Below are 13,130 nucleotides of genomic sequence, written 5' to 3'. Positions count from 1 at the left end.
GAAGCACCCCTTAGATAAAGTCAGAATGGCTGCACCCAGCAATCTAAGTTAAAGAAGTTGTCTGGCCACAATTTTTTTTTTTTTTTTAAGCTAATCTATGCTGTATTGTCGTTTAAAACACCCCTACATTACTTTTTGTTTTTGTTTCTAACGTTTATTCCTCTTGAATTTTCACGTTATTCTCTGCAGACACTTTATTTACGTGCAGCTCAACCAAACATGACATGTTCGACTACCGAACTTCTGTCACAGCTAGCACTGCCCAGCCTCAGTGTCCAGCACCCCCCTCTGCACACCCTCTGCACACTTTGTGTATAGCACCTAATGGGAGTTTGTAGTAGATATATACACCATGTGTGTAATGATATATAGCTAGATATATGTATGTATACATATACTCACACATAGAACCTCCTCCCCCCGCTCTGTCTCTCCCACCTGTGCGCTGTCTCTCACCCCGTGTGCTGTCCTTACAGCTGAGCAATGCAGAGCTCAGTGCTGCTGACTGCGGTGTCACGTGACGTCACTGGGCCCTGCTCCTGGCAGTATTCAAACGCCAGGCACGCCTCACGCTGTGTTCACATGGTGCAGAGACAGCACATGGGGGCGGGGGAAAACAGTTACCCTGGCCTCATATATCATAAAGAGCTGAGGACACCGTCGGGAAAATAGCGCAGTCACAACAGAGAGCGGGCCCCCCTGTTGGTCCAGGGCCCGGCACATACAGGGCAGAGGAGAGTACGGAATGTGGGGAGGGGGCTGGGGAGGATGACAGGGCGCTGCGTCGCACTTTACCTGGTAGGCAGCAGGGTGGCTGCTGATGTCGGCTGTGATGCCCGTCAACGAGGTCCTGTCCCTGTCATCGTGACGTCACAGGAAGCAGCAAAATCCCGGCAGGAGCGATCACATGACTGCTCTGAGCCGTGGAAGAGGGGCTGACAGCAGGGTGGGTAAGTAGTTGCTGTCTACCTACCTGCCGCTTTGTAGCCCAATAGTGTAATACCAAAAAAATATAGCAAAATAAGCCGAATAACTGCTTTAAACATGGTTAGTTTCAGGAACTCTTTGCCTACATTATGCTGCTCTTAGATGAAGTAGCAAAAATCTGCTGACATATTCCCTTTAAACTTGTGTTGACGGAACCCACTAATATTGATGGGATGATCTGACAATCCAAAGGGTATTGGGCCTCCATTTCACTCCTGACATATGATCTCAGTGAGATAAGGCTACTTTCACACATCAGTTTTTTGCCATCAGGTTCAATCCAGAAAAAAACGGGTAAAACGGATCCGGTACCGCATCCGTTTTTTCCCCATAGACTTGCATTGGTACCGGATTGTACCGGATGGCTTTGCGTTGCATCCGTTTTTTTCCAGATGCGGCAAAATTAGTTAAAGCGGCGGCCGGAGGCAACGTAGCTTGCAACGTTTTTTTGTCCGGCAAAAAAAACGCATCGCGCCGGATCCGGCGCGATACGGCGTGTTTTATAATAGAAGCCTATGGACGCCGGATCCGGCGTAATGCGGTAAAAAACGGATGCGGCCGCCGGATCCGTTTTTCTAAACTGAGCATGCTCCAATGTAATTAACAAAACGGATCCAGCCAAAAAACGGACGAAAAGGATGCAAAAACGGATGCAAACCGTATCCACCGGATCCGTTTTTTAACGGATCCGGCATAACGGATCCGTTAAAAAACGGATCCGGTGGATACGGTTTTCACTTTTTTTTCAGGATCCGTTGGATCAGGAAAAAAAAGGACTGTGCCTGAATACAGAAAACTGATGTGTGAAAGTAGCCTAAGGGTCCGGCATGTCTGACTTGACAATGACAGAGATACCTAGAAGCAGGTCTCTCATGAAGAACACACAAGTGGTCAGCAAAGCGAGTTCTCCTGTGTATGGGGGAGTCAGGCGAGATAGCTGCCAGCTTGAACGATCAACAGCTATCCAAGATGTATGGGGGCTTTACAACTATAAGTTTTTTTTAAATACACCCTTCACTATTCAATGCGTTGTTTTCTCTGCACACGTCACATAACTGTGGTTACTTTGATCTCTCTGCATACGTTTCTCTCCATTATTCCCCAAGTAAAGTCTTACTTTAGGGCTTTTGTTTAACAATTCGATCACATTTTTGTTTGCTCGCTATTAGTCCCATATTGTACAACATATCCAGCTTTGTCTCTGACAATTGCCCGGGGTATGGAGAAATCCTTTGTAGCAGTAAGACCTTGCTCTGCATTCATCTGTCTGTTAAAATGAGATTATGCAAGGATCTTTTCACCACGTGCTAGTACCATTTATTTCCTATTGAGGATCTTTAATTGAAAGATGACATCAAATTAGTCAGATTATTTTCTATGTGACTATCCATATAGAAGAATTCAATGTATGGCTGACATCTCCTGTTCTCTGGAGCTCACCTTGCAGCTTTGCTGTGTAGACCAGGACAGGGTCAGTCATTCCTAATCCTTAGAGGTCGGGTGAGTTAATTCAGCTGCATTGTATCGTTGGAGGGCTAGATAAGTCAGGACCACAATACTATATGCACAGAGAAGACTCGCAGCCGCTCTGTAAGGCAAGAGCTGTGCTCTATCATCGCCCAGAGACTGTAATATTCTAGGATATTCCTCTGTCAAATATCTGTTGCTTACTGTAGCTGCCATAAAGCACTCATACAGTATAGAAATAAAAGTATGGCTTTTCCTGGGAACCGTTTTTAAACAAAAAACAAACAAAAATTGTTAAACGGCAAATTAAACACACAACATACACATTATTTCTCTTCCACAAACAGACATCTGCTAGAAGATGAGCTTTCGACAGTTTGAGCATGTTAAACTCCCCTCTTTGTGATAGTGGAGCTGGATAAAACTATTTTTTTTATTTTGTAATTTCTCCTCTCCGTTGCGGAGATATTCGCTAGTAAAGTTTAGGTTTTAATTATGATAAGTTTAAATGGGCGTTACTAGAGTTTCTTCTCTAGGGGTATGTACTTTCCCTTAGCATGGTGTTAGCGATCCCCCAGAAGGTCAGAAAGCATACTTTCCCCTTTCAGATGTCATGACAGACAGCCCTGCTCTAAGACCTGATGTTTGCAGCTATTGTATAGTATAGAACAGAGCTAAGTGTGATTACAATCATCTCTGCAGCTCTCTTCTCACAGTGATATCAGCTCTGCCCTTCTCCGCACACTGACTGCTGTGACATGAAAGCTGAAGGTGTTTGTTATCATACTCTGCACTGCTCTGTTCACCCTCCCGCCACACTGACTGCTGTGAGATAAAAGCTGAAAGTGTTTGTTATCATACTCGTCACTGCTCTGTTCCCCCTCCCGCCACACTGACTGCTGTGAGATGAAAGCTGAAGGTGTTTGTTATCATACTCTGCACTCCTCTGTTCCCCCTCCCACCCCACTGACTGCTGTGAAGGCTACAAAATATGTTCGGCTTTGCCGTCCCCTGCAGAAATCATTGCTGTCTGTCGTTACATCTCAGATGACAGAGCATGTTGTTCTGACCTTCTGGGCGCGTGTTCTTTATTTTTCCCTCCCTGCGTGACACATTCTGTTTGATTGGTCATGCAGGGGAGAAAATACACACCCCCAGAAAACAATTCTTGGTAAAACGCCTCCTTGGACTTATCATAAAGTATAACCTAAACTTTACAAAATAATATCTCCGCAAAGGAGAAATTAAAAAAAAAAAAAATTATTCAGCTCTACAGCTACTATTCTATGAAAGGTGAAAAGGTCCTCTGTAAATATGAGACCTTCCCTTTAACAACGCCTAGATTACTTTCCAGCAATATGTGGCTTTCTTAATGGCTATATTTAATATTTTTACAAATGTAGCATTCAGACTCACTACAGATGATTGGTTAGCAATCCAGTAAAATAAATCTTCTGGTATGTAATAAATGTGAGAAGATCACATTGGTGACGTTATCTATCATCTCACACTGAGACAGAACTCGCCTAGAATCCCCCAGATCTGAGGTTTCTTCTACTGAAATCCTGTCTCAGCATTGTAAGGCTTTGATCTTTGTAAAGTATAGTATCTTGTACAGTACTAAAGATATACCTGGACTATAAAACGATCACTGTATAAGCATGACCTGATCAGGGATACGAGAGTTTGCTAATCTTTAATTTCATCTTTGATTACGACCTATCTGTGGTTCTGTCACAAAATGAGAGATATGATTCTGTTTTGTGCTTGTAGTGTCTCTAGAAAATGTCCTATTGGATGTCCGGGAGTTGGGGAAGGGAATGGATTTGATCCGCAAGGAGAGCAGCCACCATGATAACAGCATTCTGAAGAGTTTTGTGAGCACAAATGAAGGGAAACTAGACAAGCTTCAGAAGGACGCCAGGACTGCGGAGGTAAGGCCTTCAGGGGAAAGGTAATAATGGGGTACATTTTTCAGATGAAATGATATATACTGTGTTTCCCCAAGAATAAGATATTGTCATATATTGTTTTGGCTCTGAAAAATGCGTTAGGGATTGTTTTCAGCAGTTGTTCTTTATTTTTTATTGTTGTACATTGCCTCGTTGTGTTGCTGTAAGCCCTGGAAAATTAATAGTCGTGCGCCTGCTGTTAATACAAAATGAATATTCACCCATTCCCCCGCCCACCCCTCTATTCTGGCATCAGTGATTGGGTGCAGTCAGACTGCTGTATTCGCCCATTGTTAATGGAAAATTAATATTCACCCCTTCCGTCGCCCCACCCCTCTGTGCCGGCATCAGCGATTGAGTGCAGTCAGAATGCTGTATTTGCCCATCGTTAATGGAAAATGGATAGGCATCCCTTCCCCTGCTCCACCACTCTGTGCCGGCATCAGTGATTGGGTGCAGTCAGACTGGTGTATTCGCCCATTATTTATACAAAATGAATATTCACCCCTTCCCCCTCCCACTCCTCTGTGCCGGCATCAGTGATTGGGTGCAGTCAGACTTGTGTGTTCACCCATCATTAATGGAAAATGAATATTCACCCCTTCCCCCACCCCACCCCTTTGTGGGCAATAAAACTTACATATACTGAATGGGCTGCACAAGCTGTATTCCAGAGTACTACTAGTATGAGAAGTCACAGCTAGGGCTTATTTTTGGAGTAGGGCGTATACTCCAAAAAGGCTGAAAAATCCTGCTAGGGCTTATTTTCGGGGGAAACCCAGTTATACTGTTCTGGAATGATTCGTATATATGACAACTTTAATGTGATAATTGCAAAAGAATATTTTATCTAGTTATTTTCATTTGTCTTACAAATGAATGTATCCGGCTGCTCTGCTACTACTGACTTTTGATAAGAATATGGAAATCCATGTTGTCTGGGACTCTATATATCCGTGTCGCTTCTCTTGCTTTACGCCATATTTCTTTTTTTCTTTCAATTGTGTGCATTGTTTTTCCCCATCAGCTGTTTTTTCCTGCTTTATGGGACTGTTCGCTGTGGGTATTTTTAGCAATCCATCCCACTGTGATCCTCCCTCCCATCCTTCCCTCCTCTGTGCCTGCAGGAAACGTAGACTTGTGAAGTTCTGTGTGCTCTGAGAAGAGAACAGTATCTCCAGATCTCTTCTTTTTCTGCTCCCCAGGAAGCGTACGCAGCTGTGGTGCATTACTTTGGAGAAAATCCAAAGACAACGCCGCCCTCTGTTTTCTTTCCAGTGTTCGCCAGATTCATCAAATCATATAAGGTACAGAAATGAACCTCGTGTCACAGAGTAGTGTGTAAGCCTGTTGGATGCTGCAGAAGCACCTGCGTTTAATGTGTGTCCTCGAAACCCAGAAGAAAGGCTCTTTCCTGCGATTGTTCCAGCAGGAAAAGGTCCTTAGGGTGTGGTCACCTGACCAGCAACTGCGGAACAGCTTTATCCAGCGAGTGGGACTGCATTCAGGATAGACTGTGAGCAAGTAGGAACATAAAGGCTACAAACTGCTCATATTAGTCCAAAGTAAATGTGGCTTAGAGTAGTCTTCCACTGTCCTTGCAGCGCTGGGGTCCTGTGTTCGAATCCAACCTCTCCAAAGAGTTTATATGTTCTCCCTGTGTTTGTGTGGGATTCCTCTGGGTTCTCCGATTTTTAATCCACCCCCCCCCCCCTCCCCACACCAAAGACTTACTGATGGGGAATTTAGAATGTGAACCCTAGTGGTTGGACTGTCGCTGATGTCTGTATGTCTGTACAGCGCTGCACAATATGATGGCACTATAGAAGTAAATTTCATATATACACCTTAAGATTTGCAAATTTCAGACATTATTATTTATATAGGGCCAACATATTTCGTAACTCTTTAGACTTTAGAGGAAATATGTATGAATATATTCAGATATTACAGAGTAACCAACTCACAAACAAGAGGAATGAGGGTCTCCAAGGGATAAAGGGGGTAGCACAAGAGGTAAAAATGTGAGTTTTGTTCAGTTGTTCACCTATCTTTATAGTAAATGGGGACGTACAAACTAATCCTGCAGTCATCCAGCCAGCGTCCGTGTATGATGATGAAGTATTGGGGTGGGAGAAGTGTGTGGGTTAGTGCCCAGTAAAGGGATGAGGTTCTAAGGATCAATGATGATAGTAGGGCATTAGTCAATTAATAAAATGTGATAAGCCTGTCTAAAATATGCATTTTTAGGGTACACTTGGATACTGAACATAAATTTGATTGTCTGGGGTAGCGCATTTCAGAGAGCAGGTGCAGCACAAAAGAAGACCTGGAGATAGGAGTGCAGGGCTAGAATTATGGACTATATCAGTCTTAGAGGATTACCAGAAGGTAGCAAAGATAACGTTGTAGACACATGAGGGAGGAGAGCTTTGTGGGTGTATGATATATACACTATATTATGGAAACCTATAGCACAGTACTCCCCTGACAGTATGATGACTGTCCGGATAAAAGCTATGAGATGTTCTGCCTTACTATTTTTTACAGTATAACTGGTTTACAATATACTTTTTTCCATACAGGATGCTGAGCAAGACAACGAGATGAGGAAGAAGCAGGAGGAAGTTTTAAGAGAGAAATTACTAGCCCAAGAGGCAAAGAAGATGGACCCTAAGGTATGAAATAGGAGATATTATCCGTTTCCGGGCACGAGAGAGCCGTGTATGGTTACGTGGAATCGGTGATCAATCCAAAGCATCTCTTATTCTTTCTCCAGTCTCCAATGCAAAAAAATAAGCGTCAGCAACAAGATTTGATAGCTGAGTTACGAAGGCGGCAGGCCAAGGACCATCGCCCTGTGTATGAAGGAAAGGATGGAACTATTGAGGACATAATCACAGGTGGGTTTCTGTTATAGGTGAAATACTGTACTTTTCTTTTACAGCGATCTCTAGCACCCCACGGAGTTAATTCTCCCTTCTATAGAAGTCCTGGGGATGTCTACGTGTTGAGATTTTGTATTGATTGTCTTTATTTGACCATGTATGTGTATCTCTCTGTTTCCCCAACCCTCATTGATGACTGCAGTCCTGAAGAGTGTCCCCTTCACAGCCAGAACAGCCAAGAGAGGCTCTCGGTTCTTCTGTGATACATCCCTTTTTGAGGACTCAAACTGTTAAGCCCAGTGCCTTTTAAAAAGTATGTAAAGGTACCAGCACCCTCCTCCTGCATGCATTGCCACCTCCTCCTTCAGCCGAGGACGGCCCTCTTGGACAACGCTGGACTGCATGCCCACGCTCTATGCTTTAACTTTATAGCCACTTTACTAATAATTTGCAATGCATCTGATTGCATGCTATTCTCATGCCTGGATATCTACACCTACGAGCACGCATATGTAATGTTCTGCAGCCGTCTCATATATGTCATATTTTATGGATATGTTACATATATACACGCGCCTTTATTCTTTCTGAAATCACAGTCAGGCCGGTGGAAGATGTTTCTTTGCTTATAATTAGTTCTTCACCAAAATATATGTACAATAAGATCTGTGCGCACTGTTTTATGGGATCCAGCTGCCCTCTCTGTTGTGCATGGCATGGTGACAAGAGCGTATCAAAGGACGACAACTCCGCACGCTGAATTCTTGATCATGGTTTCCTTCTCACTACTCATTTTCTTGACTTTGAGAGCAGAATAGGTTGTTCTTGAATCTATATATATATATATACATCTATGTTTTATTTTATCTCTCAGATTAGCGCCAGGAAGATCGATCTGTAGTATCCCTCCTAATGCAGAGGGTAAGAAACTGTCCAGAACCGGCTATATGTCCATCAGCTAATGCGGGCTATGCGGCTTCTGCTTAAGAGATCTGTGTTCACCGCACTTTATACATTGATACCATATACAGGTCCACAACAAATAAGTCAGTCCAGAACATTTAGCGACGTCATTCCTTTGTGTACCACAATGGACCCTCGTTGACCTAGATACAGATGCAGCCCGGTACACTGATGGCACCGAAGCAACTATATAGGATTATATTGCAGGACTAACGTGCTAGCTTTGCAAGAATTGTTATAACTAATGCCTCAGTGTATATAAACCCAGGGGTCAAAGGTTAGTATATGACTAGTAAGGAGGTTGCGTTTTTCTTGTCACTTTATTTATTACCCCCTCCCCTTTAATCCACTTTTGGACAGGAGCTTATTCACGTTATCTCAGAGCCACTAACTGCTTCCGCCAATTTGCTTTCCTCCTTTTTTGATGGCGCTTTATTTATCATGTTATTAATTTTTTCTATCTTTCAGACCTCCGCAATCAGCCCTACAGAAGAGCAGACGCGGTCCTCCGGAACGCCTGGCGCCGGATCTAGCATTTCCAGTTTCAGAAGTCAATCCGGGCTGTGCTGTGTATTCCCTCGCGGGTCCATAGAGCGCTAGAACTTGTCCGTTTATTCTGCATTCCTCCCTCCATTCCACATTGTAAGGGAAATGAAGAAGCTGGGACACTTTGCCGAGGAGAAAAGTGCCTTATTGTTACAGTATTATAGAACTATTTTTTTTTTTTCTTTTACTATTTATATATTTTTTTATTGTTTTAAAATGTAAATATTTTGTAATATTCTTTGCTGAATCTGTACTGGCTGCTGTAGGCGATACTCATTGCAAAAAAAAAAAAGTGCCTTGTAAGTGTTATAAAGTCTGCGGGTGGCGAGTGTGAACACTAAAGTGATGCAGTGATCGGAGCATTGTGAAGCGGAGGGGTTGGTAATGTTTTCTAAGGATCTGTTTGTGTCGGGGTCAATAGGATTAGCATTACGGAGATGGTAAGGAAGTAAAGAATTTGTGAAGTGACATATGTAGATGTAGAATTTGGCGAGAAGAACTAAGGGGGAACGTTTAGGTAAGTAGGTAGTAGGGAGACACTTGTCGAGGGCACAGAAATGCCGTTTCTTCTGTTTCTGCCTTACTTTCGAGCTGGGATATCATGGTTTATGGTGTTTCCCATCTACCATGTCTGTGACGGTTAATATGAGGATCCTGCTCGCACTAGCTCTGTGTGTCCTACCTACTATTTACATATCTTTGTAGATGTCCACTTTACTACGGTTATGTAGCATTCGGTTACTTTTAACCCTACCTATTTGGGTCTACGTACCCTATCTGGTATTTCCAGGTCCCTGGACCAGCGTTATGGCATGTCTCGTTTCCTAACACTGGCAGTGATTACAAGGTCTAGTAAATTGGACATCTATCCTTTTAAATCCACTATGCACAGACCTCACAGTCAGCGATTTCCAGTCTGCACACAGTTTTTATTATTATATATCAAAATATATATATATATATGTATTTTAGCTATATCTGAACTGAGTATCTAGCAGTGATGTCCCATTCCTACCCATACATACTTCACAATGAAGTTTTTCTTTATATTTTGGTAGGTTTGGGATTTGGGGCGTTATGATTTGATGCGCTACCCTACATCTGCGTCTAGGGGGCAGTAGCGTGCCCCTTTTGTTTTTAATTTTTGGTAAAGATAATTTATTTCTAAATTGTCCAAATCTGGAGCTTTTATCTATACAGTCTTAGTACAGAATCGGACCAGTGACTGCCTGGAGCTTGTCTTGATCACCAGGCCGTACGTAACACTAATTGCCAAAGTCTTTTTCTCAGTTCATAAAAAGAATTGTATTTTTAATATAGCGCTAAGCAAGAGGTATTTTTTATTAGATGGAGAAAAAAGGGGCTACAACTTTTAAGTGACACATTTTGCTTTTTAAGAGAGTAATGAGCCGCGATATGATGTGTACGGGCCATGTCCTCTATCCGAGACATTCCGCATCTGTCCTGTCGCCTGTAGTGAGCACACGGTCATGTTTTATAGGCTTTTGTTGCTTTATCTAGTTATGTTTTGTCAAGTTTTTAGCAGGTATGCGTCATTCATGTCGAGGTATATGAAGCGAGGTCAGCATCATATGAAAATGTGCTCAGTTCTCTCCTTATATACTTGTATCCAACACCTAGAAGGTGAACGTAGGGACCAAACCCAGCTGACTGGATAAAGATGGTGACCGGGCTCTTCTTTTTTGAAGGTGGTAGAAGCCGTGTAGGCAAGCACCTTATGCTCCAGCTATACAATCTACCAACCATATCAAAGATCTCTCCATATGTATTGTTATCGGAAGCTAATTGGAACTGATTGTATTGTTTCAGCCAGTGGCATTGTCTCAGTGGGCAGATCTGTGTCCCAGAAATGACCACAGTCTGTGGCCAGTGGCAATCTCTATGTCTCATCCAGCCTGTATTGTAATCATTCCATGGTATAAAACTGTAACTGTTATGCATGTGACATACATTCCCAGCCTCCTCCATTGCTGGAAGCCGATGGCCTTGTGGAGCACACGTTTCGGCTATGGAGAGGCTCCAGTGCCTTTTTACAAGTGTATTCATCTTGTAGAGTACATTAGATGCCAGTACTTGTCTGATACAGGCCATTTTTTTGTTTCTTTCACTTCAGATTTCAGGAACGTATATAGCGCTCTCTTATCTTATTGTGTTTTATTTTACTGACAATAAATGTGCAGAGCCCTATTCTCCATTTGTTCGTGTCATGTCCCTCCAGCTGCGTCGTCATCTCCGCAAATAACAGAACTATAGGATGGGACCTCCTGGGTCGTCTGGCCCAATCCCTGCTCACGGCAGGATTCACTATATCATCCTACACAGATGTCTGTCCAGTAACTTGTTGAAGACTTCCATTGAAGGGGAACTCACTCTTGTGGAAGCGTGTTCCACTCATTGACCACCCTCGCTGTCAAATCTGCCAGTAGGGTGAAACCACTTCAAAATGACCACCCAAAATTAGATTGAAAAATGTTCTGCTACCATAATGGGGGTGGTCTTCTCAAAAAAGGAACATTTAGAAATTGCATGCACTCACCCTCTTATTTACCGTTCATTGCTGTTATTATCGAGGCTGTCTGACGCCATTGTTCCTTTATATTTCTGTTATGTTATGTCACTTAGTCACCACATTTTATACTTGGTTGATTACAAGTTGCGAATCTTAACTCCAGCCCGTTTTCACATTCCTGACCAGGCCAATTTCTTCAATTCTGACCAGTGTCGCCTTATGAGGTTATAACTCTGGAACACTTCAACGGATCCCGGTGATTCTGAGATTTTTTCATGGCACATTGTACTTCATGTTAGTGGAAAATGTAGGACAATATTTTTTGCGTTTATTTGTGAAAATATCGGAAATTTGGTGAAATCTTTTTACAATTTTGTAATTTTCAAAATTTTTTTTTTTTTTTGCCTTTAAACCAAAGTTATGTCCAGAAAATAGTTACTAAAAACATTTATCACATTTCTATTTTACATCAGCAGGACTTTTCTTTGTCGCTCTATTGGGAGACCCAGACAATTGGGTGTATAGGCTATGCCTCCGGAGGCCGCACAAAGTATTACACTCAAAAGTGTTAAGCCCCTCCCCTTCTGCCTATACACCCCCCGTGCTCCCACGGGCTCCTCAGTTTTTTGCTTTGTGCGAAGGAGGTCATAAGCGTTTTTTCTAAGCGCCTTAAGGATACACGTTATCCTTTTCCCCCTGACGTGGTTAAAGGTTGGACTCAGTGTCCCAAAGTGGATCCTCCAATCTCCAGACTGGCGGCTAGATCCATACTTGCAGTGGATGAGGGGGCCTCGCTCAAGGATGCCACTGACAGGCAGATGGAGCTCTGGTTGAAATCCATCTATGAAGCTATCGGAGCTTCTTTTGCCCCAGCATTCGCAGCTGTATGGGCGCTACAAGCTATCTCAGCAGGTCAAGCACAAATTGAAGCAGCCACATGCACGGCCGCGCCACAAGTGGCATCCATTACCACCCAGACCTCGGCAATTGCGTCTTACGCTATTATTGCTGTCCTGGACTCTGCGAGCCGTACGGCGGTCGCGGCCGCCAATTCGGTGGTACTCCGCAGGGCCTTGTGGCTACGGGAATGGAAGGCAGATTCTGCTTCCAAAAAAGCGCGTAACCAGTTTGCCAATTTCTGGCGACAGGCTGTTTGGCGAGCGTCTGGATGAAATCATCAAACAATCCAAGGGAAAGGATACATCCTTACCCCAGTCCAAACAGGACATACCCCAACGGAGGAGAGGGCAGTCGAGGTTTCGGCCCTTTCAGGGCGCGGGCAGGTCCCAATTCTCCTCGTCCAAAAGGTCTCAGAAAGTACAAAGGAACTCTGATGCATGGCGGTCTAAGTCACGTCCTTAAAAGGCCACCGGAGGCGCCGCTAACAAAGCGGCTTCCTCATGACTTTCAACCTCCTCTAGTAGCATCCTCGGTCGGTGGCAGGCTTTCCCGCTTTTGCGACACCTGGCTGCCACAAATAAAAGACCGCTGGGTGAGAGACATTCTGTCTCACGGTTACAAGATAGAGTTCACCTCTCGTCCCCCGACTCGATTCTTCAGGTCATCCCCGCCTCACTAGCGAGCCGAGGCTCTTCTGCAGGTGCTCCGCACTCTGAAGGCAGAAGGAGTGGTGATCCCGGTTCCTCTTCAGCAACTGAGCCACGGTTTTTACTCCAACTTGTTTGTGGTCCCAAAGGAGGACGGGTCTTTCCGCCCGGTCCTGGACCTGAAACTGCTCAACAAACATGTAAAAACCAGACGGTTCAGGATGGAATCCCCCCGCTCCATCATCGCCTC

The 13,130-nt window shown here is 43.8% G+C and overlaps 1 protein-coding gene across 5 annotated transcripts in view; it reads left to right on the top strand.

The window, feature by feature from the left end:
• Window positions 1-11,132, top strand: part of LOC142291940 (formin-like protein 3) — a 168,861-nt gene extending 157,729 nt beyond the window's left edge. Inside the window, exons 22-28 of one of the 5 annotated variants that reach the window (XR_012750555.1) lie at window positions 4,228-4,388; window positions 5,612-5,713; window positions 6,992-7,084; window positions 7,186-7,309; window positions 7,497-7,607; window positions 8,169-8,215; window positions 8,726-11,132. Coding sequence is in view for 3 of the 5 variants with exons in the window: in XM_075336909.1 (XP_075193024.1) it covers window positions 4,228-4,388; window positions 5,612-5,713; window positions 6,992-7,084; window positions 7,186-7,309; window positions 7,497-7,588 (572 nt within the window). In the remaining 2 variants the exon portion in view is untranslated. The remainder of the gene's footprint in view (window positions 1-4,227; window positions 4,389-5,611; window positions 5,714-6,991; window positions 7,085-7,185; window positions 7,310-7,496; window positions 7,608-8,168; window positions 8,216-8,725) is intronic. The other 4 variants (XR_012750556.1, XM_075336912.1, XM_075336909.1 and 1 more) reach the window with 4 other exon arrangements.
• Window positions 11,133-13,130: the final 1,998 nt, after the last annotated feature.

The sequence above is a fragment of the Anomaloglossus baeobatrachus genome, chromosome 2 (assembly GCF_048569485.1).
Source record: "Anomaloglossus baeobatrachus isolate aAnoBae1 chromosome 2, aAnoBae1.hap1, whole genome shotgun sequence".
Classification (NCBI taxonomy): Eukaryota; Metazoa; Chordata; class Amphibia; order Anura; family Aromobatidae; genus Anomaloglossus; species Anomaloglossus baeobatrachus.
The sequence above is the reverse complement of the archived record's forward strand: the minus strand, read 5'-3'. Positions and strand labels throughout refer to the sequence as shown.